Below are 24,247 nucleotides of genomic sequence, written 5' to 3' on the forward strand. Positions count from 1 at the left end.
AGTGGTTAGAGCAGGGTGGGTGGGAGCCAGGACTCCTGGGTTCTCTCCCCAGCTCGGGGGGGGAGTGGTGTCTAGGGGTTTGGGGGGGGCGGGTTCTATCCCGGCTCTGGGAGGGGAGTGGGGCTCGCGGGTAGAAGAGGGGCAGGGAGGAGCATCTTGTCCCCCGTTCCCGGAGCCCGAGGGGTTAAGAGGGAGGGCGGGGCAGCAGCCCCCCGGCCAGGGGCGGGTCGGCGCGGCCCCTCCTGCTGGAAACGCCCCCGCCAGCCCTGCCGGAGCCCGAGCCGCGCTCAGCCGCCGGAGCCGCGGGGGGCCGGGCCGTGGGCTAGCGGCAGCGCCCGGGGGCAGCTCCGAGGCTGCTGCAGGAGCCGGGCACCTGGCGCCCCCCGGCCGGCGAGGCGAGGCTGATGGCGCCCGCTGCTGGCCCCCGTCCCCAGCCCGGGCGGCGGGCGGCGGCGGCGAGCGGCTCCGGGACGCCCGCGCCGCCCCGCCGTGCCCCTGGGCCCCGGGCGTAGCCGGCCGCCCTGGCTAGCGGCGCCCGGTGCCCGGCAGCCGCCGGGGCGCAGCCGAGCGGCGGCGGGACGGCGGCGTCGAGAGCCGACATGGCGGAGCTGGAGAAGGAGGTGCTGCCCCTGCCCCCGCGCTACCGCTTCCGCGACCTGCTGCTGGGGGACTGGCAGGCCGACGAGAGGTGAGGGGCGCCCCTCACCCTGGCGCGGGCACCCTGGGGGTCTGGGCGAGGGGCGCGTGGGGTGGGGTGGGCTGGATGGGGCACTGGCACCCTGGGGGGTCTGGGCGAGGGGCGCGTGGGGTGGGCTGGATGGGGCACTGGCACCCTGGGGGGTCTGGGCGAGGGGGCGCGTGGGGTGGGCTGGATGGGGCGCTGGCAAGGTGGGGGGTCTGGGCGAGGGGCGCGTGGGGTGGGCTGGATGGGGCACTGGCAGGGCGGGGGGTCTGGGCGAGGGGCGCGTGGGGTGGGCTGGATGGGGCGCTGGCAGGGTGGGGGGTCTGGGCGAGGGGCACGTGGGGTGGGCTGGATGGGGCGCTGGCAGGGCGGGGGGGTCTGGGCGAGGGGCGCGTGGGGTGGGCTGGATGGGGCGCTGGCAGGGTGGGGGGTCTGGGTGAGGGGCGCGTGGGGTGGGCTGGATGGGGCGCTGGCAGGGTGGGGGGTCTGGGCGAGGGGCGCGTGGGGTGGGCTGGATGGGGCGCTGGCAGGGTGGGGGGTCTGGGCGAGGGGCGCGTGGGGTGGGCTGGATGGGGCGCTGGCAGGGTGGGGGGTCTGGGCGAGGGGCTCGTGGGGTGGGCTGGATGGGGCGCTGGCAGGGCGGGGGGTCTGGGCGAGGGGCGCGTGGGGTGGGCTGGATGGGGCGCTGGCAGGGTGGGGGGTCTGGGCGAGGGGCGCGTGGGGTGGGCTGGATGGGGCGCTGGCAGGGCGGGGTGTCTGGGCGAGGGGCTCGTGGGGTGGGCTGGATGGGGCGCTGGCAGGGCGGGGGGTCTGGGCGAGGGGCACGTGGGGTGGGCTGGATGGGGCGCTGGCAGGGCGGGGGGTCTGGGCGAGGGGCGCGTGGGGTGGGCTGGATGGGGCGCTGGCAGGGCGGGGGGTCTGGGCGAGGGGCGCGGGGGGTGGGCGGGATGGGGCGCTGGCAGGGCGGGGGGGTCTGGGCGAGGGGCGCGTGGGGTGGGCTGGATGGGGCGCTGGCAGGGTGGGGGGTCTGGGCGAGGGGCACGTGGGGTGGGCTGGATGGGGCGCTGGCAGGGTGGGGGGTCTGGGCGAGGGGCGCGTGGGGTGGGCTGGATGGGGCGCTGGCAGGGTGGGGGGTCTGGGCGAGGGGCGCGTGGGGTGGGGTGGGCTGGATGGGGCGCTGGCAGGGCGGGGGGTCTGGGCGAGGGGCGCGTGGGGTGGGCTGGATGGGGCGCTGGCAGGGCGGGGGGTCTGGGCGAGGGGCGCGTGGGGTGGGCTGGATGGGGCGCTGGCAGGGCGGGGTGTCTGGGCGAGGGGCTCGTGGGGTGGGCTGGATGGGGCGCTGGCAGGGCGGGGGGTCTGGGCGAGGGGCGCGTGGGGTGGGCTGGATGGGGCGCTGGCAGGGCGGGGGGTCTGGGCGAGGGGCGCGTGGGGTGGGCTGGATGGGGCGCTGGCAGGGCGGGGGGTCTGGGCGAGGGGCTCGTGGGGTGGGCTGGATGGGGCGCTGGCAGGGCGGGGGGGTCTGGGCGAGGGGCACGTGGGGTGGGCTGGATGGGGCGCTGGCAGGGCGGGGGGTCTGGGCGAGGGGCGCGTGGGGTGGGCTGGATGGGGCGCTGGCAGGGTGGGGGGTCTGGGCGAGGGGCGCGTGGGGTGGGCTGGATGGGGCGCTGGCAGGGCGGGGGGTCTGGGCGAGGGGCGCGTGGGGTGGGCTGGATGGGGCGCTGGCACCCTGGGGGGTCTGGGCGAGGGGCGCGTGGGGTGGGCTGGATGGGGCGCGGGCACCCTGGGGGGTCTGGGTGAGGGGCGCGTGGGGTGGGCTGGATGGGGTGCGGGCACCCTGGGGGTCTGGGCGAGGGGCGCGTGGGGTGGGCTGGATGGGGCGCTGGCAGGGTGGGGGGTCTGGGCGAGGGGCGCGTGGGGTGGGCTGGATGGGGCGCTGGCAGGGCGGGGGGTCTGGGCGAGGGGCGCGTGGGGTGGGCTGGATGGGGCGCTGGCAGGGTGGGGGGTCTGGGCGAGGGGCGCGTGGGGTGGGCTGGATGGGGCGCTGGCAGGGTGGGGGGTCTGGGCGAGGGGCGCGTGGGGTGGGCTGGATGGGGCGCTGGCAGGGTGGGGGGTCTGGGCGAGGGGCGCGTGGGGTGGGCTGGATGGGGCGCTGGCAGGGTGAGGGGTCTGGGCGAGGGGCGCGTGGGGTGGGCTGGATGGGGCGCTGGCAGGGTGAGGGGTCTGGGCGAGGGGCGCGTGGGGTGGGCTGGATGGGGCCCTGGCAGGGTGGGGGGTCTGGGCGAGGGGCGCGTGGGGTGGGCTGGATGGGGGGCCCCAGAGAGGCTGGTCCCTGCTCCAGCTTTGCCAGCCCACCTCTGGTGCGAGCTGTGCCCGGGCAGTCCTGGGGGCATCGGGCTCTCTGGGGCGGGGCCCCGTGCCCTGGTTCCCATGCTGCCCGCCGCAGCCTCCCCGGGCTCTCGCCCTGGGCCCTGAGTCTGCTGCCCGCCTGTCCGAAGCACTTTGCGCTGGGAGCTGGGTGCGTGATGTCTGCTGGGTGGCCCCTTGTCTTCCCCTGCCCCCCATTCCTTCTCTGAGGACAGGGTAGGGGGGCTCAATCCCCCTCCCCCGATCGGTGCCACCACCCCGAGAGCCTCCCCCATGCTCCCTGCCCCTGCTGATGCCAGTGTCGCCTGCTGCTTCTGGGCCCTCAGCCAGAGGGACGGGGACAAATGGGGAGGTGCTGCCTCAGGGCGGAAGGGAGCGGCAGCGTGGTCTGGTGATCGGGGGGGTGGGGTACCAGGACTCCTGGGTTCTGTTCCCAGCTCTGGGAGGGGAGTGGGGTCTAGTGGTTAGAGCGGGGGGCTGGGAGCCAGGACTCCTGGGTTCTCCCCCCAGCTCTTGGGGAAGGTGTAGGCTCCGGATCAGAAAGGATGGCACGGTCCCTGGGGACACCGGGAAGCCCATATGGGGTGGTTCTGGGCAGCGGCAGGGGCCACCGGCTGGCTTTCGGTGGCTCTCCGTAGCACCTGTGGTGTCACCTGGCGCCCCAGGGTCCTTGGTGGCTCTGACAGCTGCTGCATGGGATCCCCGGGGGGGCTGCCTGGCTTCCCCTGGGCACAGCAGGGGCTCGGCGGCTCTGTGTGGCGCTGCTGAGCATGGGGGCAGGTCGCGCAGGGTGTGTGGAGCTGGGCGCTTTCCCTGTGGCAGGGTGGGGGACGGGGTGGGGTTTTGGGGCAGTGCGTGGGGCACTGTGCGTGGGGCTCTGTCTGGTGTCCCGGGGGTCTCCCTGGCTCTGACTGGCATGCATGGGGCATGGGATGGTGCTGCAATGTCCCCCCCGGGCCGCTGCAGGCACTGGGGGCTTTCCCCACAGTGTCGCGTGGCTCCATGGGGCACTTCCAGTGTGGTCACAGGCTGCCCTAGTGAGAGCCTCCCTGCTGCACCATGTGGGGGCAAGGACTCCAGGCAATGGCTGGGTGCCCCACCCCCAGCCCTGCTCTGAGGGATCCCCTGGGGGACGCTCCATGGCTCATGCAGTCCCCAGCCTCTCGGCTGAGCCAGCCAGTCCCCCTGGAGACCCTGCCCTTGGGGTCAGATTGGAGCCGGTGTCTCCCTGAGGGGAAAGGCCTCGTGTCCCATTCCCCACCCCCCTGGGCCAGCCAGTCCCTGCTGCTCTGGGGCTGGATGGTGAGGGGCACAGGCATAGCTGGCTGGGGGAGCCCAGGGCTGGGATAGAGGGGGGCTCCACGTCGGGCTTGAGGGGCACCAGCGAAGCTGGGGGGTGGGAGGAGCCTGGGGCTGGGTTAGCGGCAGGGCGCTGTGGGTCAGGAGTGAGGGGCACCGGCAGAGCTTGGGGGCAGGGGGGAGCCCAGCGTGAGGCTGGTCTGGGTCTGTGCTTCCAGTGACCCGAGTCTCAGTGGCCTGGGGCTGTTGGGATCTAGCAGTTTCTAAGGGGTTAACGAAGCTGTGAGCCCAGACTGGGGGGGGGGGGGGGTTTCAGAGCTTCCCTGGAGCCCATTCCCCCCCCATCCCCCAATCCACCCACACCCCTCCTCCTCCTCCTCCTCCTAGCCTGCTTCCAGCGACAGTCACCAGCTGCTGCCTGACTCCAGCGCCTGTTCATTGGAGCGGGGGATACGGGGGTAGCTTAGCTGCACCCCGGGCTGTTGCAGGGAGATGCGGGGGGGGACGGACAGGAAGGAGTGGGGGGGGATATCCTCTTCAACCTCAACTCATTTTCCCCCGTGGCCCCTGCTCCTTCCCCTTGGGCAGAGGCCTCCTGGAGCCAGATCCCTGCAGCCTGAGCGGGTACCCGGGGCTGCCGGCTGGTGCCAGCTAGGGGAACCTTCCAGGACTTTATGTGCCAGCCTGGATCTGGCCCAGCAGGCAGAGGCTGTGTGGAAATTACAGCTGGAGAAGATCTGTTGTGGTTAATCAGGTGTGTCCAGCTGTGGTGTGCACAGACCACAACCCAGCTCCAGGGGTCCCCAGAGACCGTCCCTCCCCCAGAGAGCTCATCAAGGATCATTCCCACCCTCTTACAGAGGGAGGACTGAGGGCCAACACAGACAAAGGTGTCACGGGGTCCCCGGGTGAAGCTCTGGAACGGCTCCCCATGAAGCCAGGCAGGACTCTGGGGCAGTCGCCTTCCTGGGAGCAGCCTGTCTGCAGGACACACAGCTCACACAGCTTCCACCTTCCTGGGTCTGACCTCGGAGCATTCAGCATCCTCTGCCCCTCCGTGCGCTTCCCCCAGCGAGTCCGCCCAGGTGGGGTCCTGGGGGGGCCAGAGGGTCCTGCCCCCCAACTCCGCAGTCAGACGGGACTCTCAGCCAGCCAGTAAAACAGAAGGTTTATTAGATGACAGGATCATGGTCTAACACAGAGCTTGTAGGTGCAGAGAACAGGACCCCTCAGCTGGGTCCATTTTGAGGGGGGCAGTGCGCCAGACAACCCCGTCTGCCCTTCACTCCATGTTTCCAGCCAGCCCCAAACTGAAACTCCCTCCAGCCCCCCCCACCTCCTCTGGGCTTTGTCCCTTTCCCGGGCCAGGAGGTCACCTGATTCCTTTGTTCTCCAACCCTTTAGCTCTCACCTTGCAGGGGGGAAGGGCCAGGCCGTCAGTGGCCAGGAAACAGGGTGTCGGCCATTCTCTGTGTCCAGACCCCTGCACACACCTGCCCTCTAGGGTTCTGCAACGATCATACACCCTTACCCCACCCCCTAGATACTTAAGAACTGCCTAGGGGAAACTGAGGCACCCCCACAATATTCAGAGGAAACATTAAGAACAGTCCCGCTTTGTCACAGGGGACACTCTTGGCCAGTTAGCTGTGATGTGGCGGTGGGAGCATTTATCTAGGGTCTGCCCTAGGAATGATCTGGGGGAGGGGGGCATGCAGCAGGTCAGAGCAGCTGATCACAATGGTCCCTTCCGGCCGGCGTGTGTCTCAGCCGGTTCAACATTTCGCACCTGGCGGAGCCCTGCCGGGCAGGAGGCCTTGCTCTGGCAGCAGCCCCGGGGCCTTTCTGGGGTGCATGGGGGGCAGGGATCTGCTGGCGGCTGAGTGCCCCGGGGCCGGGTGGGGCAAAGGCTGGCTCTGGGCGCGGGGGCTGTGCCAAGCGGAACGCTGAGAGCAGCTGACAGCGGGAATGGACAGCTGAACAAGGGGGAGGGGCTAAGCCGGCCCCTTGCCCCCCTGGGTCCTGATACGCTGGTGCCCCTGCCCCCGCCGGCCCAGGGAGGGTGAGCTGGAGAGGTGACCCACGTCCCCCACAGCTGTGCCCTGGGGTCAGACGCAGATGGAGCAGAACCAATTGGATAAAGCCCTGGAAGCATCAGCAGACCCGGGGCAGGCAGGTCCGGTGTGACTTCCTGGCCTGAAGTGGGGGGGATGGGGGCTGGTTTCTGATCTCAGTCGCCCCAGGGGCCTATGGGCCAGGCCTATGTGTGTTCAGCTGGGCCAGGCAGGGGCCACGTCCCCCCTCCTATCCCCCACATCTGCACCAGCTGGTTCCCCATCCCCTGCCCACCACTTGCTGCTTGCCAAGGCCCTTCCGAGCTCTACCCCTCCTGACTCTCCCACCCTTCCCCTGCATTGGGCCCATGCACCCCACCTGCAGACACCCCCCGAGCCTTCCCCTAGCCCCCCTCGGAAAGCGGGGAACACTCGAGATCAGGCCCTAACTGCCCCGATTGAATCCAGACTGACACCAGCGCCGGGCCCAGGCGTCCAGCTGGAGTGGGTTTTACCAGCAGGACACGTTTACCGAGGCATGTGGCTGAGGTTGATTTGATCAGCCCTGCGCTGCGCTGCGGCTGGGAAGCCGGGAGCCCCGGGGCCAGGCAGGGAGCGCTGAAATATGGGGCCTGTCTGGCGTGCGAGCTGCAGCGAGCGCCCCGGCCCGGAGTGCCCCCGCCAGCAGCCGCGGGAGCCGTAACTGGGAGCAGGTGGTGGGGACGATCAGCCTGGGGGCTGTTCTTCATGGCTGCGTCCTGGCAGCCGGGTGTAATGAGGATTGGGGTTTCTGAGGCTACCTGTGTTGATGAGGGGGAGGACTGGTTTAGTCGTTCTGCGGGGCTGGCGCCCGGGTGAGGAGGTTTAAGGGGGGGGTGTTGATGCAGGGCGACACTTGAGGAACAGGGTTGGGTGGCTCAGCCCCCAAAGCACCTAGAGACCCTACAATAACAAACCAGCACACGGAGCCTCTGCGTGACCCTCCGTTACCATATGGGTGAATGCAGCTGCTCATAATTGACCCTATGCTAACGAAACACTCTAGGGGTCTGCGCACCCTAGGATAACAAGCCAGCGCCTGGCTCCGCCCACCCCAACGATAACAAACCAGCTCCTGGCTCTGCCCACCCCAACGATAACAAACCGGCACCCGGCTCCGCCCACCCCAACGATAACAAACCGGCACCCAGCCCCACCCACCCCAATGATAACAAACCGGCGCCCGGCCCCGCCCACCCCAAGGATAACAAACCAGCTCCCGGCTCCGCCCACCCCAACGATAACAAACCGGCGCCCGGCCCCGCCCACCCCAAGGATAACAAACCAGCTCCCGGCTCCGCCCACCCCAACGATAACAAACCGGCGCCCGGCCCCGCCCACCCCAACGATAACAAACCGGCGCCCGGCCCTGCCCACCCCAACGATAACAAACCGGCGCCTGGCTCCGCCCACCCCAACGATAACGAACCGGCGCCCGGCTCCGCCCACCCCAACGATAACAAACCGGCGCCCGGCTCCGCCCACCCCAACGATAACAAACTGGCACCCGGCCCCGCCCACCCCAACGATAACGAACCGGCGCCCGGCTCTGCCCACCCCAACGATAACAAACCGGTGCCTGGCTCTGGCCACCCCAATGATAACAAACCGGCACCCGGCTCTGCCCACCCCAACGATAACAAACCGGTGCCTGGCTCTGGCCACCCCAATGATAACAAACCGGCACCCGGTCCCGCGCACCCTATGGTAACAAACCAGTGCCTGGCTCCGCCCACCCCAACGATAACAAACCGGGGCCTGGCTCCGCCCACCCCAACGATAACAAACCGGGGCCCGGCTCCGCCCACCCCAACGATAACAAACCGGCGCCCAGCTCCGCCCACCCCAACGATAACAAACCGGGGCCCGGCTCCGCCCACCCCAACGATAACAAACCGGCGCCCAGCTCCGCCCACCCCAACGATAACAAACCAGGGCCTCTCCCCGCGAGGAGACCAGCTTGATGATGACAACTCCCACCAGCTCAGTGGCTTCTTGGTGAAATAACCCTGGGGACCGGTGCCCCAGGGTCTCTGATGGCCCCGGGGCCTGGCACCCCAGCCTTTAGAGGTTTCTACTCCATCCCGGAGGCCACTTGTCCTCCTGGCGAGGGTCACGCCAGCCATGGCTGCTGTGAGAATGGTGGTCTGCCCCCATCCTGACTCTGGTCTGGCCCTGCCCTGACTCTGAACGCCTAGTGCCAAGGCTCTGTCTGGCCAGCTGGCTTGTCTGGGGGGCAGGGGAGAGTCGGCCCCTGGGTTAAATCCCACAGGGCTGTGGCTCTGGCACGGCACCTTCCTTGCCAGGTGAGTCCCAAAAGGTGTGTGTGTGGGGGGGAGTCAGGGACGTGTCCCTCCTGCCCTTGCCCCGGCGTCCCTGCGACAGTCACACTCAGGGCAGCTCCCCATCTCACAGGAATGGGCTCAGGCTCTCTGCAGACCCAGGCAGACAGTGTGGCCTCACATGCCCACCCATCCTCCAGGCAACAAAATGGCAGGTGACATTCAATGTTGATAAATGCAAAGTATGCACGTTGGGAAACATCATCCCAACTGTACACATAAAATGACGGGATCTGAATTAGCTGTTACCACTCAAGAGAGAGATCTTGGCGTCATTGTGGAGAGTTCTCTAAAACATCCGCTCAGTGTGCAGCGGCCGTCAAAAAAGTGAACAGAATGTGGGGAATCATTAAGCAAGGGATAGATCATAAGACAGAAAATGTCACATTGCCTCTATAGAAATCCATGGTACAAATCCAGTATTCATCCTTGAATCCTGCGTGCGGACGTGGTCACGCCATCGCAAAAGAGAGCTAGTGGAATTGGAAAAGGTTCAGAAAAGGACAACAGAAATGATCAGGGGGACGGAACGGCTTCTGTATGAGGAGAGGTTAATAAGACTGGGAATTTTCAGCTTGGAAAAGAGACGACTAAGGGGGAATATGACAGAGGTCTGTAAACTCATGCCTGGTGTGGAGACAGTGAATAAGGAAGTGTTACTGACTCCTCCTCATAACGCAATCACTAGGGGTCACCCAATGAAATGAATAGGCAGCAGGTTTAAAACAAACAAAAGGAAGTATTTCTTCACACAACGCACAGTCAACCTGTGGAACTCCTTGCCAGAGGATGTTGTGAAGGCCAAGACCATAACTAGGTTAAAAAAAGAACTAGATAAGTTCCTAGAGGGCAGGTCCATCAATGACTATGAGCCAGGATGGGCAGGGATGGTGTCCCTAGCCCCTGTTTGCCAGAAGCTGGGAATGGGCGACAGGGGATGGATCACTGGGTGATTCCCTGTTCTGTTCATTTCCTCTGGGGCACCTGGCACTGGCCACTGTCGGAAGACAGGACACTGGGCTGGAGGGATCTGCTCTGACCCAGGATGGCTGTTCTGATGTTCTTTAAAGTTTTCCTTTGCAAACTACGAGGGCTGGAAACGTAATTCTGTAGGTTTGGTGGATGAATGTCGCGAGGCTGCTCTCACGCACTGATGCCAGGCGCAGGGCCCAGGTTCCAGTGCAGGGCTATAACCCAGCCCTGCCCCCCATGCCCACTGGTTCCCAGGGAAAAGCCAAGTCCTGGGTTTCAAGCAAGCAGGAGTGCCTGAAATTACAGCTGCTGCCTCCCTCCTCCTGGCGCATTGTCCTATGATGGGGGTGACTGATGCAGGGTCCCTGACCAATGCAAAGGGGGCAGCTGCTATGGGGAGGGACGGGGAGAGATCAGCAGCTGAGCATCCCCACAGCAGATGTCAGGCAGCTGCTCGCTGGCGGTGGGGAGGCGGCCGCCTGCCATGGCTAGTGCGGCAGGGCAGGACGCCTGGGTTCTCTTCCCAGCTCTGGCACGGGGGATGGTCCTTGCCCTGAGGATGTTCCAGTTGAACGTGAAGCCACACGGGGAGCTGCGTGTGTTAGCGTCTGCTCCTGCCTAGGGCCGAGATCTGGCGGCACACACAGGTTGCCAGAGCTGGTGCCTCGTGGCCCAGCGGGAGCGAGAATGTGCCAGTGTGGGGAGCTGGGAGCTGCTCAGCCAGGCCTGTGGCTGGGCACGGGGCTGGGGTGGGATGTGGAGCCTGCGGCGAGATGGCCGGTTCTAGGAGCAGGGCTGCGCCATGGGGATGCAGAAGGGTTTGGGCTGAGTCTCCCTGCAAGCAGATGGGGGGCAGCCTATCAGCTCCTGTCCAGCAAGGGGGAGGCCAGAGGGGTCTGTCTCCGGCGGCCCGGAGAGCTGGCTCAGGCTGAGGGATGTCTCTGAATGTAGTGAGCTACTTCGGAAGGTGCTGCAGGTCAGAACCGAGGTGTGGGGGCAGCCCGGGGCTGGGGCAGCCGGGGGCTGCGGGCTGGAATTGAGGGGCACCAGCAGAGCTGGGGGGAGCCCGGGGCTGTGGGCTGGTCTCATAACCTGAGCCCTTGATCTGATGGAGCCTTGCAGGTCTCGGAGCCAGCACTTCCGCCCACGGGCCTGGAGCAGAGCCGGGGGGCAGGGACCAATCTCCACTGCTCTTCTGGGGGCAGACAGGGGTGCGGGGGGCTTTGGAATCCAAATGTCTGGTTGCTCCCTGTGTCCTGGCACATCACTGCTGCCAGCATCCCTCCCTGCACCCCTCCAGCCTGGCATCCGCTGGCCTGGTGCCACCCCGGGCTCCCTCTCTGGCTCAGTGATCACAGCTAACGAGATGCCGATCGGTGGAGGCCAAACAAAGCGAGTCCAGCTTATGGTCCTGCCAGCCAATTAGCGCCCAGCAGTAAGTGATGCCCTGGGGTGGGGGCCCGGAGCAGCCGGGCTCTGCCTGCCCAAGACACAGGGCAAAGGGGGACCCCAACCCGACAGGACCCCAGGGGGAGCGGCCAGGCGTGTGATGCAGGCACTGGGCCGGGACTCGGAGATCTGGGGTGGCCACCCATCTCTGCCACTGACTCCCTGGGGTGTCCGTGGGCGAGTCACTGATCCTGCCCTGCCTCCCGGGGGCACTGTGCGGATAAAAGCCCCTGGACTGTGTCCGGGAAGGTGGCACCCTGGGGAGCTGTCTCTGGTGCTGACTGAGGCCCAGCAGAGGCTGCTGGGATCTGCCCGGAATCGCCAGGGCTCGGAGCCCCGTTCCAAGCAGGCAGGTTCCCGCAGCCTCAGCTCTTCCCCCGCTGACTCTGTGCCCCCATCTCTCTCGCAGGGTCCAGGTGGCGTTTTACATCAACGAAAACACCTTCAAGGAGCGGCTGAAACTCTTCTTCATCAAGAACCAGCGCTCCAGTGAGTCGCTCTGGCCGCCCCGAGTCCTGGGAGGGGTTTTGGGGGGGGCCCGGCGCAGAGTCTGGGATGGCTAGGGCAGGGCGTGGCCAGCCCGCGGTGATGGACGGTTCTGTGGGTCTACAGCTGCCGGGGCCCCAAACAGGATCTGCCTGGGCCACAGGGGATGGGACTGAAACACAGCTCGGAGCCCCCGGGAACCTCCTGTTTCTCCCCGCTGGCCCCATCTACTCCCTCGCCTCGTGGGCGTTACTCTGTCTTTCTTGGTGCCCAGCTAGCTCTAGGCTTGAGGCAGGAATCCCTGGGTGTGATCCAGGACTCCTGGGTTCATCCCCAACTCTGGGAGTGGTTAGAGCAGTGGGGGAAGGGGGGGGCAGGGACTCCTGGGTTCTGTCTAACTCTGGGAAGGAGTGTGGTGTCTAGCGGTTAGAGCAGGGAGGACTGGGCGTCAGGACTCCTGGGTTCCCTTGTAGGGAGTGGGGTGGAGGCTCTGCCCTTGCAGTCCGTGCTGACCCCAGTGTGGCGCGTGGGGCACGGCCAGTCTCATCCCCCGCGTGTGTTTCAGGTTTGCGGGTGCGTCTGTTTAACTTCTCTCTCAAGCTGCTCAGCTGCCTCCTGTACATCATCCGGGTGCTGCTGGACGACCCCCAGGAGGCCCGAGGGGGCTGGTGAGTGAGGCCCCCCTGTCCCGGCCGTGACTAGCTCAGAGCCCCCCAGCTGAGGGCAGCCAGGAGAGACAGGCAGCGCCGTGCCGGGATCCGCACAGAAAGGGTGGGGTGGGCACGGGCGCCCCATGGGCAGACCCCACATGCCTCGTTACCCAGAATGCTCTCTGCCGCGGGCACCACCTGGTTTGCGCCAGTCACTCCCCCCCGGCCAGGAACATGCCGCCTGCACGTGCAGGGCAGGAGAGGCTGTCTGAGCAACCTTGGCACGGAGATCACAGCGGGCACTCTGGGGTGGGGGGCAGAAACCAGGGCCGGCCCGGTGACTGGCCTCCGCCTCCGGGGAGAGATGGCCAGGGGCTCAGAGGTCTGTCTGTCTGGCTGTCTGTCTCCTTCTGCTTTTCCAGCTGGGGCTGCCCCAGGCAAAACCACTCGGCTCACCACCTGCATAAATTTGACTGGTAAGTGTCCGGAGGCACCGAGCTGGCTGGGCCAGGGCTGGGGAGCTCCGGAGTATGCCCTCAATGTGGCTTTTCTCTTCCAGGACCCCGATTATCTGGGTGAATAGGCCTCTGCCCCTCTGGGGGCTGCAGGTGAGTGGGGGTGTCCAGGGGGAGCAGCAGGAGGCTGGAGCGCATGGGGGTTAGTGACTTGTGGGTGCCTAGGAGTCTGTGTCCCAGTATTGGGGGGGTTGCCTTGGGGGTGTGATGGACACATGGAGGGACCTCTGCCACTGGGAGGGTACTGAGCTGGTCACAGGGGTTATCAAGGAAGGTGGCGTGTCTGCAGTTTCACCAGCCTCTTTCCTCCCAAAGGATCCCAGGGGTTGCTTCTCTGGGCACTGAAATGCAGCTGGCTCTGGGGTGGGATGCAGCTGCTGTATAACGGCCACGCAGCAGCGCCCCACAGGGATCGCTCACCAAGCACAGACATGCAGCCACCTCTGGGGTGGGGCATGGTCACCTGGCAAAGTTAACAGCCGCTGGGCAAATGCTGCCCAACATCTTAGGGCAACACAAGGGGCAAGGGAACCAATCTGACCCGAAGAGCAGAAGCCAGGAAGGCCCAGGACTCCGAAGCCCCAGCCGGCCTGGGGGTGGGGGTGGGGGGTGGAGAAAGCAGCGGCAGCCTTGACGTTAAATATCTGCCCTCTGGCCAAGGGCCCAGGGGATCATTACGGCTACGGATGGACCCCATGACTTCCAAAGACCTCCGTGGATCAGCACCGGAGGCTGGGAGCCGCAGGGTCCTGCCTGAGGCAGCGAGGCCCCCAAACTCCCTGCTGCCATGGGTAGCAGGGGGATCCCCGCAGCTCCCCACCGCTGCGGACGGCAGGGGGACCCTCAGGTGGTGCAGGCCCCGGAGCTCCCAGCCACCCCACGGCTGCCCAGTTCCTGCCCATTTTATCACAGGCAGTTTTAGTAAAAGTCAGGGATGGGTCACGGGCGCCGTGAATACCCATGACACAATCTTAGCCTCAATCCTGGGGCCTGCTGGACCGCCGGCTGCTTGGCAGGAGCTGGGGTCCCCTCCCAGTCCCTTGGGATGGCCCGAGGCCCTGCGCTGGTGGGGAAAGATCTGGGCTCCCTGTGGGGCTGTCAGCGTCGTTCCCTTACTGACCCCCCCTCTGTTCCCCACCCCCAGGTGCTGGTGGCTTTGATCAGTTTCCTGGAGACGATGCTGCTGGTGTATCTCGGCTACAAGGTACAACCGGGGGGCAGGGGCGGGGGGTGGGGGGCTTCTCCGTGCAAATCCCCTTGGCCTGAACCAACTTCCCTGCCCCGCAGTGGGCCCCGGGGGCAGGAATCCCTGGCACTGGACTCTCTTTGGGAGGCGGGTACCCCAGCTGCCTCCCCTCTGACCCCCTCCCGGGATCTCTGCCTTTCTGCTGCTATCACCTGCTACAGAAGGGGGGTCCCTCTGAGCAAGATGGGGGGGGGCAGACTCTGCCCAGGTGTAAATCAATAGACCCACCCTGGTTTACCCCAGCTCAGGATCTGGCCCTCGGGGTTCCAGCCCCGTCCCCAATCCCCCAATACGTGGGAACTCGCCCCCCGCCCGGGGCAGCTGGCAGACACCCCTGGAGTGATGAGCTCTTTGGCGGGGGGGATGGGCAGAGAGGGGGCAGGGAGGGACCCCCCTGTCCAGGGATCATCCCATTCCCTGGTGATGGGGGGAGTGGGGCTGGGACTGGAGGGGAGAGAGGCTGCAGCCGGGGGTGGGGGGGGGCAGGATAGAGGGATTTAATGCCCCCCCAAGTATTGTTATTGACAAGGCCAGTTCTCCACCCAGGTGGCTCGGGGGGGGGGGGGTGTTCCCAGATCTTTCCTCTTCGTTTCTTTTAACGACCTCCCTGCTTTGAGCAGTAACATGAAAGCTGCGGGACCAGGGGGGAGACAAGCACCGTGGAGCCTCCCCCCCCCCGGCTTTACAACAGACTGTGGTAATTTGGTGAAAGACTGACAGAGCCGCGTGGAGAGGACCTCGGGAAACTGCTCATCCTGCACCCCCCAGCTCAGCCGGTCCCCTCAATCCCGACCCCCAGCCCCCCTTAGCCCAGCCCAGGGCAGCCGATGCCCCTCCATCCTGAGTGAACTGGGGATGAGGGGGCCGTGGCTGGGGGCTGGGGATGAGGGGCGGGGGGATCAGTTACTGTTTGTTCCCGCTGGGAGGGTCTGGGGTTCTGATTTCCTCTCCCCCGTCGCCAGGGGAACCTGTGGGAGCAGGTTCTGCGGGTTCCCTTCATGCTGGAGATGATGAACACGGCACCTTTCCTCATCACGGTGAGTCTGAGCCAGGGGCCCCCTCCCCATCCCCCCTTCCCCCACTGCATCCCCTGCCCCACTAACCCCCTTCCCCCACTACACCCCCAGACTCTGCCCCACTAGATCCCGCCTCTCCCGCTAACCTCTCCACCCCATTCTCCCCACCAACCGCCCCATCCCAGCCCCTCCCTGATCTCACTGCTTCCCTCAATAACCGCCCCCCCCGGTCCATCACCCCCACGCCCTTGGCATGTTGCTGTCCTAGGACAGGGGCCCATGGTGGGAGAAGTGGGATCCCTACAAGACACCATCCCCTCCCCCGCCCTGACCAGACCTCAGCCTCCCACATCCAGCAAATAACAGGGCAGGGCAGATTCCTGCTGCTGGGAGGGGTCTGTCCTGTGCTGGGGGGGGGGCTCTGCCCCCCCACTGCTAACCTCACCCCGGCCCCTCCTCTGCTCAGGTGTTCTGGCCCCCGCTGCGCAATCTCTTCATCCCGGTGTTCCTGAACTGCTGGCTGGCCAAGCACGCCCTGGAGAACATGATTGTGAGTCTCAAGGCTGGGGAAGGGGGGGCTCGCCCAGGGGTGGGGGACACGGCTCTGGCCCCCCTCCCCCCTCGCCTCTGTGCTGGCCCTTCTCAGACAGACCCATCCCAGCTGAGTGGCAAAAGGCTCCCTGGCCCCGTCCTGCAGGGCCCCTGGGGGACACCTGCGCCCCCCCCACCCCCGGGGCACACTCCATGCCAATGAGCAGCACCCAGTGTACCCGCTGGGTCTGGGATTTCTGCTGCTGTCCCAGGTGTGCCGGGCTCAGTGTGCGTGCGCGGGTTGCCTGCCGGGGCTGGGAGGGGACGGCAGCGCCCGGCCCCTCAGCGCCCCCCCAGCCCCCGCCTCTCGCCCCAGCAGAACGATCTCCACCGCGCCATCCAGCGGACGCACTCCGCCATGTTCAACCAGGTCCTGATTCTGGTCTGCACCCTGGTCTGCCTGATGTTCACCTGGTGAGTGGGGCCCGGGCAGCGGGGGCTGGAGGGGTCCCGGGGAGGTGGGGCCGGGGTGAGTGGAGGCAGGATCCTGCCCCGCCCACTGGGGCCCTGCCCCTCCCCAGCTGCAGGGACAACGCTCAGACCAGCTGGGCTGGGGAAGGGGCAACGCTGAGGTTGGCTCAAGTTCAGGGCCTGAACGCAGCCCCCCCGGTGGCCCTATTGGCCCCGTGCGCTGGGCTTTGAAGGAACAAAGGTTCTGGGCTCAGCGGCGTCCCCCTGGGGGCCGGTGGGGCGTGGGGGGAGCTGGGCTGGCAGGGGCAGGTGAGTGGCAGCACCATGGACAGCAGCCCAGCTGGGCCTTTTCCGCCTGCCCCTTGGGCCCGGAGACTTGAACCCCCAGAGCCACCCAGGCTGAGCGCCTGGCACGCTGTGACCCCGCCCGCCTGCCGGGGTCAGCGTGGGGATGACCCTCCCCGCCCTGCTGCGTTGCTGCAGCCAGCTCTGGGGCGGGGCACGTCACTCGCCAGCGATCCCGATGATCCTGGCTGTGACGCTGACCCGTGGCTCCCCCCCAGCATCTGTGGGATCCAGCATCTGGAGCGCGCGGGCAACAACCTCACCCTCTTCGACTCACTCTACTTCTGCATCGTCACCTTCTCCACCGTGGGCTTCGGGGACGTCACCCCCAAGATCTGGCCCTCCCAGCTGCTGGTCGTCATCATGATCTGCGTGGCGCTCATCGTGCTGCCCATCCAGGTGAGCTGCAGGCAGGCGGGAGGCTGCCCAGACGGGCAGGGGGTGGGTGGGAAGAGCGGGACCTGCGGGTCGGGTCACTCCCGAACTCTTGGGGAGCCAGCTGCACTCCCGGGGCTCGGCCCCGTTAGCGTAACACGGGGGGCACCTGGCCTCCACGGGGAGCCAACGGTTGCTGACGGGCTCCTCAGTCCAGCAGCCAAGGTCGAGCCGGCTCCAGCGGCTGGAGGCTGAAGCTGGCCGAGTTCCAGCCGGCCACACGGCGCCGATGTTTGCCAGGGAGGGGAATGAACCCGGGGGCACGGTGGGGTCTCTGTCCCTGGCGGCTCTGAGCTCAGGCTCTGCTCGGGGCCAGCCAGGAATGAGCTCAGGGCCGTCCCACGGCCTGCACTGGGCAGGGGTCGGACCAGGTCCTTCTGGCCGTGGCATCTCGGGAAGAAACAATGACTCCGGCCGGGGTGCGCCCTGGATTCCTCAGAAGCAGGGTCCAGCCACTTGGGGTGACCGGGGGGCAGGTCAGTGTGGGGGGTGGGAGAGAGTCCAGAGGGGGAAAGCTGGAGCCAGGGAGGCAGGCGAGCTCTCTCCGCAGGCCAGGAGGGGGAGACCTGCCTTTCCGCTGCCTTTTCGCAGCTCCAGCCCCGGGGCGCTCCTGCCTAGGCCCACCGCACATCGGGCCCGCTGAGCTCCCTTGCCCTGGTGTAGACAGCACGCAGCTCCAGGGGTCACCCCGGATCAACCCCGGAGCGGAACCGCCCCCGGTGCTTCCGGCACCATTGCATTTGGGCCCAGAGACAGGAGGCAAATTCCAGGATCCACCGAGCCAGATCCCCAGCTGGCGTCAGTGGCCTTCGCTCCATTGGCTACATATGCATTACGTGTGGCTGCGTGTGCATTGCGTGTGCCTGCGTGTGCATTGTGTGTCCACGGTCCTGGCCAGGGCTGGAGGCTGCCAGGTACTTCCCACCCGTCTCCTTGCCCTGGAGCTGGCGTGTGGGGAGCCCCGCCTGGCGGCTTGGCAGCAGCTGGCCTCACACGGTGACGGGGGCGGGCGAGGACACGAAGTGCTGGCTCCTGCCGTCTGTCAGCTCCGGGAGAGGTGGATTAGAGCTCCCAGGGCCAGGAACAGCCGGTTTTTGGGGAGCCTGGAGCCTGGTGAGAGCTGCAGGGCCCCCTGCCCCGTCCCCGCAAGCAAGGGACCTGGGGAGGCCCCAGTGCAAGGCAGGAGACAGGGCCCCCCAGACAGGCTGCCGGCTTTTCCTGGTGCTGAAGGTCTGGTGGGGGGATAAAGATGGAGCTGGGGGGGGGGTCGCCCCTCTAGCAGGAGGGAGGGGGCAGGGCCCTTGCTCCACCCCACAGGGACGTGCAGCAGCTGGGATTCGCCCCCCCCCCCCCATCACTCTGTCCATGCAGCTTCCTGCCTCCTCAGCCCCAGGGAACAGACCCCCCAGCCCCAGGGAACAGCCCCCCCTCCCGAGAAGTGGCCTGCCAGCTCCTCTGCCTCCCCATTACCCCCCACGCTCACTCCCAGCCCCAGAGGTACCACCCCACTGGTGTGCTGCCAGGCCCAGGGACTCTCCGTGCACGCGTTCCCCGCCGGGAAGGAGTGGGATCCCAGCCCAAGGGGGCTAACCCAGCTGGCAGCAGCCACGGGCCCAGCCCACCCCCTGGCGCTGGCACGACCGGGCCCAGAGCAGAATGGGGGGCGGAAACCCAGAGCAAATTCATGGCATGGGCCTGCTTCCAGCCCGCGCACCATACACGAGGACCCCTCGCCCGGCACCGAGATGCAGCCACCTCTGGGGTGGAGTGTGGGGGCTGTTTATACAGGGATCCCTCGCCCGGTGCTGAGGTACCCGCACGTTGCTCCTAGCTGCACACCACCTGCTGAGCACCCCTCCCTGCAGCCCAGCGCCCCCCACTAAGCCCCCACCCCTCTCCCCACAGCCCAGAGCCCCCTGCCAAGTCCCTGCTCCGCTCCCCGCAGCCCAGTGGCGCCCGCTGAGCTCCCATCCTGCTCCCTCCAGCACCCCCCACCGAGCCCCTGCCCCGCTCCCCACAGCCCAGCGCCCCCCGCCGAGCCCCTGCCCTGCTCCCTGCAGCCCAGTGTCCCCCGCTGAGCCCCCATCCTGCTCCCTCCAGCACCCCCCACCAAGCCCCGCCCCTCTCCCCGCAGCCCAGAGCCCCCCGCCGAGCCCCTGCCCCTCTCCCCACAGACCAGCGCCCCCCACCGAGCCGCTGTCCCGCTCCCTCCAGCGCCCCCCGCCGAGCCCCCGCCCCTCTCCCCACAGCCCAGTGCCCCGCCGAGCCCCTGCCCCTCTCCCCACAGTCCAGCGCCCCCTGCTGAGCCCCCGCCCTGCTCTGTGTGGCACAGTGACCCTAGCGCTGCGGCTCGGAGGGGCGCGCGCCCCCTAAGGCCGGCTCCCCGCCCTCTCTCGCAGTTCGAGCAGCTGGCCTTCCTATGGATGGAGCGCCAGAAGTCGGGGGGCAACTACAGCCGGTACCGGGCGCAGACGGAGAGGCACGTGGTGCTGTGCGTGAGCTCCCTCAAGATCGACCTGCTCATGGACTTCCTCAACGAGTTCTACGCCCACCCCCGCCTGCAGGTGAGAGGGGGCGGGGCGCCAGGCTGCGGGGGGCACAGGGGGGCTAAGGAGCTCACCCCCCATTCTGCAGCCCCCCCAAACACCAATGGTGCCAGCTGCTCTGGGGGCGATGGCACGCTGACACTCCTGACATCCCAACTCTGCACAGACATTGTCCCCGGCCAGGGTCGTGGGGGGAGGACAGGGTTCGGGGGATCAGTGTGGGACTTGGGGTGCAGGACAGGGCTTGGGGGGTCAGTGTGGGGCTTGGGGGGCTCAGCATGGAGCTTGGGGGACAGAACAGGGTTCGGGGGATCAGTGTGGGACTTGGGGCACAGGACAGGGCTTGGGAGGGTCAGTGTGGGGTTTGGGGGGCAGGACAGGGCTGGGGGGCTCAGCGTGGGGCTAGGGGGGCAGGACAGGGCTTGGGGGGCTCAGCATGGAGCTTGGGGGACAGAACAGGGTTTGGGGGATCAGTGTGGGACTTGGGGCACAGGACAGGGCTTGGGAGGGTCAGTGTGGGGCTTGGGGTCAGGGCAGCGTTTTGAGGGATCAGCATGGGGCTTGGGGGAAGATTTGGACATGAAAATCTGGGGGTCCAGTTCAGGTATTGGGGGGTTCAGTGCAATGTTGGGGGGGTGAATGTTCGCTCCCACACTCTCTGCACACTCTGGTCTGCCCCTTCCCCACCGCCCCCCCACCGCCTGCCAGCATGCTCACTCCTTGTCAAATCGGGAGCAACGCCCTCAACTAGCAGAAGGGGTGATTTGCATATTCATATATGCAAATGAGACACCCCCACAGACTACTGCACTGTGTCATGTATGGCCTTTGTGCTTGGCATAGCCTAAGTGGGAGGGGGGCAGAGGGAACAGAGTGATCCATTTTATCTCCCTTGCCCAGGAATCGAACCAGCAGCTGGGCTCGGGGGGGGGGCATAGGTGGGGCAGCTGACTCAATGCCCCCCTCCCCACTCCAGGAAAAACATGCTTTGGAAGCTCTCAGGGCCCGATCCTGGGTTCTCAGGATAAATTGAGGGTAACCACTGTAAGTAGACAAAGGGGAAACTGAGGCATGGAGCGGGGCGGTGCCTTACTCCAGAGTGTGGAGCCAGGAGTAGAAGCCAGGAGTCCCGATGCCAGCGTCATGCCCTGTATGGAGTGCCGTTGGCTCTGTGCTGCATTATGGGCGGGGGAGGGGGCAGACCCTGGGTACCCCTGGCAGAGGGGCCAGTGCCCTACCAGATGGTTGGTTACTGTTGCTGCCTGCTCGTGGGCGCTCCTCCACCGCAGGGCTGGAGGTTGCAGGCTCAGACCCAGCCCGGGGCTGGTGTGGGGCAGGGGGCATCTGTAACGAGGCTGGTTCTGGTGGGACCCAGCTGAGAGGTGCCAAGTCAGGACCCATTGCTGAGAGCAGGGCAGGGCTTTTGCAAACTAAAGCAAACCAAACCCGCCAGCCAGCGAGGACTTGGGTCTCACCCCACCGGCTAACCACAAGTCAGGCCGGCAATGCCCTCAGACGCGCCCGTTTCCCAGGATCCCCACCAGCGCCGCTCGCTGTGGGGATGCACGGTTATGAAAACCAATTCGCCAGTAAAAGAAAGACGGTTCTCCCGATCCAACGGACCAAGCCCCAGACCCCGGAACAAGTCAGCTCTTACCCACAAATCACGCTGTTGCCCATCCTTTAGCATCTAAAAGCTAAAGGTTTATTGATCAAAGGAAACCGAGGTCGGTGAGAGCCAGCACGGGTGAAATGGAATCAGTCCCATCCAGTAACGGCCAAGTTCTCGGGTCAGGCTTGTAGCAGGGATGGAATAAGCGGCAGGTTCAAATCAAGTCTCTGGAGAACGTCCCCAGCTGGGAGGGGTCCTTCGGTCCCGGGTTCAGAGCTTCCGTGTGTAGCAAGGTCCCTCCAGAGGTGAGCAGCAGGACAGACGACCAGGTGGAGGAGCTGCAGTAGCTTTGTATAGTCTCTTGCCAGGTGGCCTCTGCTTTCTTTGTCCCAAGGACAAGCTGCCCAGCCCATGGCCTGGAAACACCTCAGAGTTCGGTCCATGGGCAGGCCCTGCCCGCCTGGCTGAGTCCCCAGGCGTGTCTGCCTTCTCACAATGGGCCAGTTGTGTCGCTGATGGTCCTTACTGGGCCACCCAGCAGGCTGGGCAGAGCTGACCCCAACGTGTCTGGGGCGTCCCCCAGAAGCAGAGCGCAGGTTTGAGCTACAGACAGGACAGAGCCAACACTGATAACTTCAAATACAAAACGGATACACGCACCCAGACAGCCCAATCCTAACCAGCCAACCGTCACCTCGTCTTAGACACCTCATTTGACCCCCTTTATACACCGTTTGGTGCCACCACTGGACCTTGGTTGCAACAATGATCTACACGGTCCCAGTTCACGTCAGGAACATCACAGCATCGACCCCTATAGAGTGAAGCTCTGGACCCCCACCCCGTGCTGCAGCAGGAAGAGCTGGGCACTGTGGGCACAAGGGGGCACTGAGCCCTGATCCCAGCTGGGGAGGTGCAGGGGAAGGGTGCTGCGGGGGGAGGGGGGAGGGCTGTTCCAGGAGGCCCCGATGGGCTGGTGCCTTGGCACCACTCTGCGGCCGTGTGGGTGCGGGGGGTCTGGCCTAGCAATGCCCATTGCACCCTCCCTGGATGCGGGGGCTGCCCATTGCTGTGCAGGGCTCAGAGGGGCTCAGCGGGCAGGCGAAGGGCTGGCGTAGCCCAGGGCTGGAGCTCTGCGCTCCCTGAACCCTCCGGACCCCATGGAAGGGTGCAGGGAGGGGAAAGGGAAACTGGGAGGGAGCGGGTGGGGTGGGGATGGTGGATGGAGGGGGGTGGTCATAGTGGGATGGGGACTGGCGGGGGGCGGGGGGCTAGCCCAGGGGGCGGGCCGTGCCGGGGAGGTGTAGGTATCTGGCAGAGGGGGCTGGCCATGCTGGGATAGAGGCTGGTATGGGGGGGCTGGCCCAGGGGGCGGGCTGGGCCGGGGAGGTGTAGGTACCTGGCACAGGGGGCTGGCTGTACTGGGATATGGGGGGGCTGGCCATGCCGGCATAGGGGGATGGCATAGGGGGGCTGGCCCGGGGGGCCGGCCGTGGGGGTGGCGTAGAGGGCTGGCCGTGCCCTGACCATGCTCCGCGACTCCCCGGCAGGGCTACTACGTGGTGATTCTGTGCCCCACGGAGATGGACATGGCGGTGCGGCGGGTGCTGCAGATCCCGCTCTGGTCCCAGCGCGTCATCTTCCTGCAGGGCTCGGCCCTCAAGGACCAGGACCTCACGCGGGCCAAGTGAGTGCCAGCCAGGCGGGGCTGCCCCAGGCCTCGGGGGCCCTTCCTCCCATCCCCGTCGGCCAATGACAGAGGGAATCGATGGAACTGGCCAGTGGGGTCAGAAAATCTTGGCCACCCCCGCCCAGCCAGCTGGCGGACCCATATGGGGGGCCCTGCCCCTGTGAAAGGAGGGGTGCCGGGGCAGGGAGCTGGCCTTGTCTGTGATGGGGGAGCAAGGGGTCCAGTCCCATCCTGTCTCCAGCCACTTTGCTCCCCACAGCTGGTCTAAGCTGCCCCGCTGGGGTCTGGTTTCCTGCTAATCCCCGTCTCTTCTCCCCACACTGAAGGATGGATGACGCAGAGGCCTGCTTTATCCTCAGCAACCGCTTCGAGGGGGACCGGATCGCTGCGGTAGGTGCCACGCATTGATATCCCGCCCTGCGGGCCACCCAGCCGGACCCAGCACAGGCTTAAAGATGGTACCGGGGGAGGGGTATTTATTACCCAGCACCCAGACACCCCAACCAAGATCGGGGCCCTGTCGTGCCGGGCGCTGCCCAGACCCCGACCGAGATCGGGGCCCCGTCGTGCCGGGCGCTGCCCAGACCCCCACCGAGATCAGGACCCCGTCGTGCCGGGCGCTGCCCAGACCCCGACCGAGATCGGGGCCCCGTCGTGCCGGGCGCTGCCCAGACCCCGACCGAGATCGGGGCCCCGTCATGCCGGGCACTGCCCAGACCCCAACCTAGATCGGGGCCCCGTCATGCCGGGCACTGCCCAGACCCCAACCGAGATTGGGGCCCCGTCGTGCCGGGCGCTGCCCAGACCCCGACCTAGATCGGGGCCCCGTCATGCCGGGCACTGCCCAGACCCCAACCTAGATCGGGGCCCCGTCATGCCGGGCACTGCCCAGACCCCGACCGAGATCGGGGCCCCGTCGTGCTGGGCGCTGCCCAGACCCCGACCGAGATCGGGGCCCCGTCATGCCGGGCACTGCCCAGACCCCGGCTGAGATCGGGGCCCCGTCGTGCCGGGCACTGCCCAGACCCCGACCGAGATCGGGGCCCCGTCGTGCCGGGCGCTGCCCAGACCCCGACCGAGATCGGGGCCCCGTCATGCCGGGCGCTGCCCAGACCCCGACCTAGATCGGGGCCCCGTCGTGCTGGGCGCTGCCCAGACCCCAACCGAGATCGGGCCCCTGTCGTGCTGGGCGCTGCCCAGACCCCGACCAAGATCAGGGCCCCGTCGCGCTGGGCGCTGCCCAGACCCCGGCCGAGATCAGGGCCCCGTCGTGCTGGGCGCTGCCCAGACCCCGGCCGAGATCAGGGCCCTGTCGTACGGGATGCTGGGCCACACAGCTCTCCTGCAGTGGCTTCTGGGATACGCGCTGGCAGGGACTGTGTTGTCTGGGTCTCCATCCTCCACAGGGACCCCACCTGGGCAGGCTGAGACCCCCTGGTGCAGGGCAGCAGGAAGCAGCTGCTAGGCTGTCTGCATTTCCCAGCCATGGCTCCCTGTGTGGGT

The 24,247-nt window shown here is 66.8% G+C and overlaps 1 protein-coding gene across 6 annotated transcripts in view; it reads left to right on the plus strand.

The window, feature by feature from the left end:
* The first annotated feature begins 245 nt into the window (after positions 1–245).
* Positions 246–24,247, plus strand: part of LOC102938742 (potassium channel subfamily T member 2) — a 41,438-nt gene continuing 17,436 nt past the window's right edge. For 2 of the 6 annotated variants that reach the window (XM_043532883.1, XM_043532880.1), the window contains exons 1-13: positions 246–688; positions 11,611–11,690; positions 12,253–12,355; positions 12,760–12,813; positions 12,897–12,945; positions 13,997–14,056; positions 15,061–15,135; positions 15,581–15,664; positions 16,022–16,119; positions 16,680–16,860; positions 19,296–19,460; positions 22,605–22,741; positions 23,071–23,134. In XM_043532883.1, coding sequence (XP_043388818.1) covers positions 600–688; positions 11,611–11,690; positions 12,253–12,355; positions 12,760–12,813; positions 12,897–12,945; positions 13,997–14,056; positions 15,061–15,135; positions 15,581–15,664; positions 16,022–16,119; positions 16,680–16,860; positions 19,296–19,460; positions 22,605–22,741; positions 23,071–23,134 — 1,239 coding nt within the window. In that variant the 5' untranslated portion in view covers positions 246–599. The remainder of the gene's footprint in view (positions 689–11,610; positions 11,691–12,252; positions 12,356–12,759; positions 12,814–12,896; positions 12,946–13,996; positions 14,057–15,060; positions 15,136–15,580; positions 15,665–16,021; positions 16,120–16,679; positions 16,861–19,295; positions 19,461–22,604; positions 22,742–23,070; positions 23,135–24,247) is intronic. The other 4 variants (XM_037888054.2, XM_043532881.1, XM_043532879.1 and 1 more) reach the window with 4 other exon arrangements.

The sequence above is a fragment of the Chelonia mydas genome, chromosome 20 (genome assembly GCF_015237465.2).
Source record: "Chelonia mydas isolate rCheMyd1 chromosome 20, rCheMyd1.pri.v2, whole genome shotgun sequence".
Taxonomy (NCBI): domain Eukaryota; kingdom Metazoa; phylum Chordata; order Testudines; family Cheloniidae; genus Chelonia; species Chelonia mydas.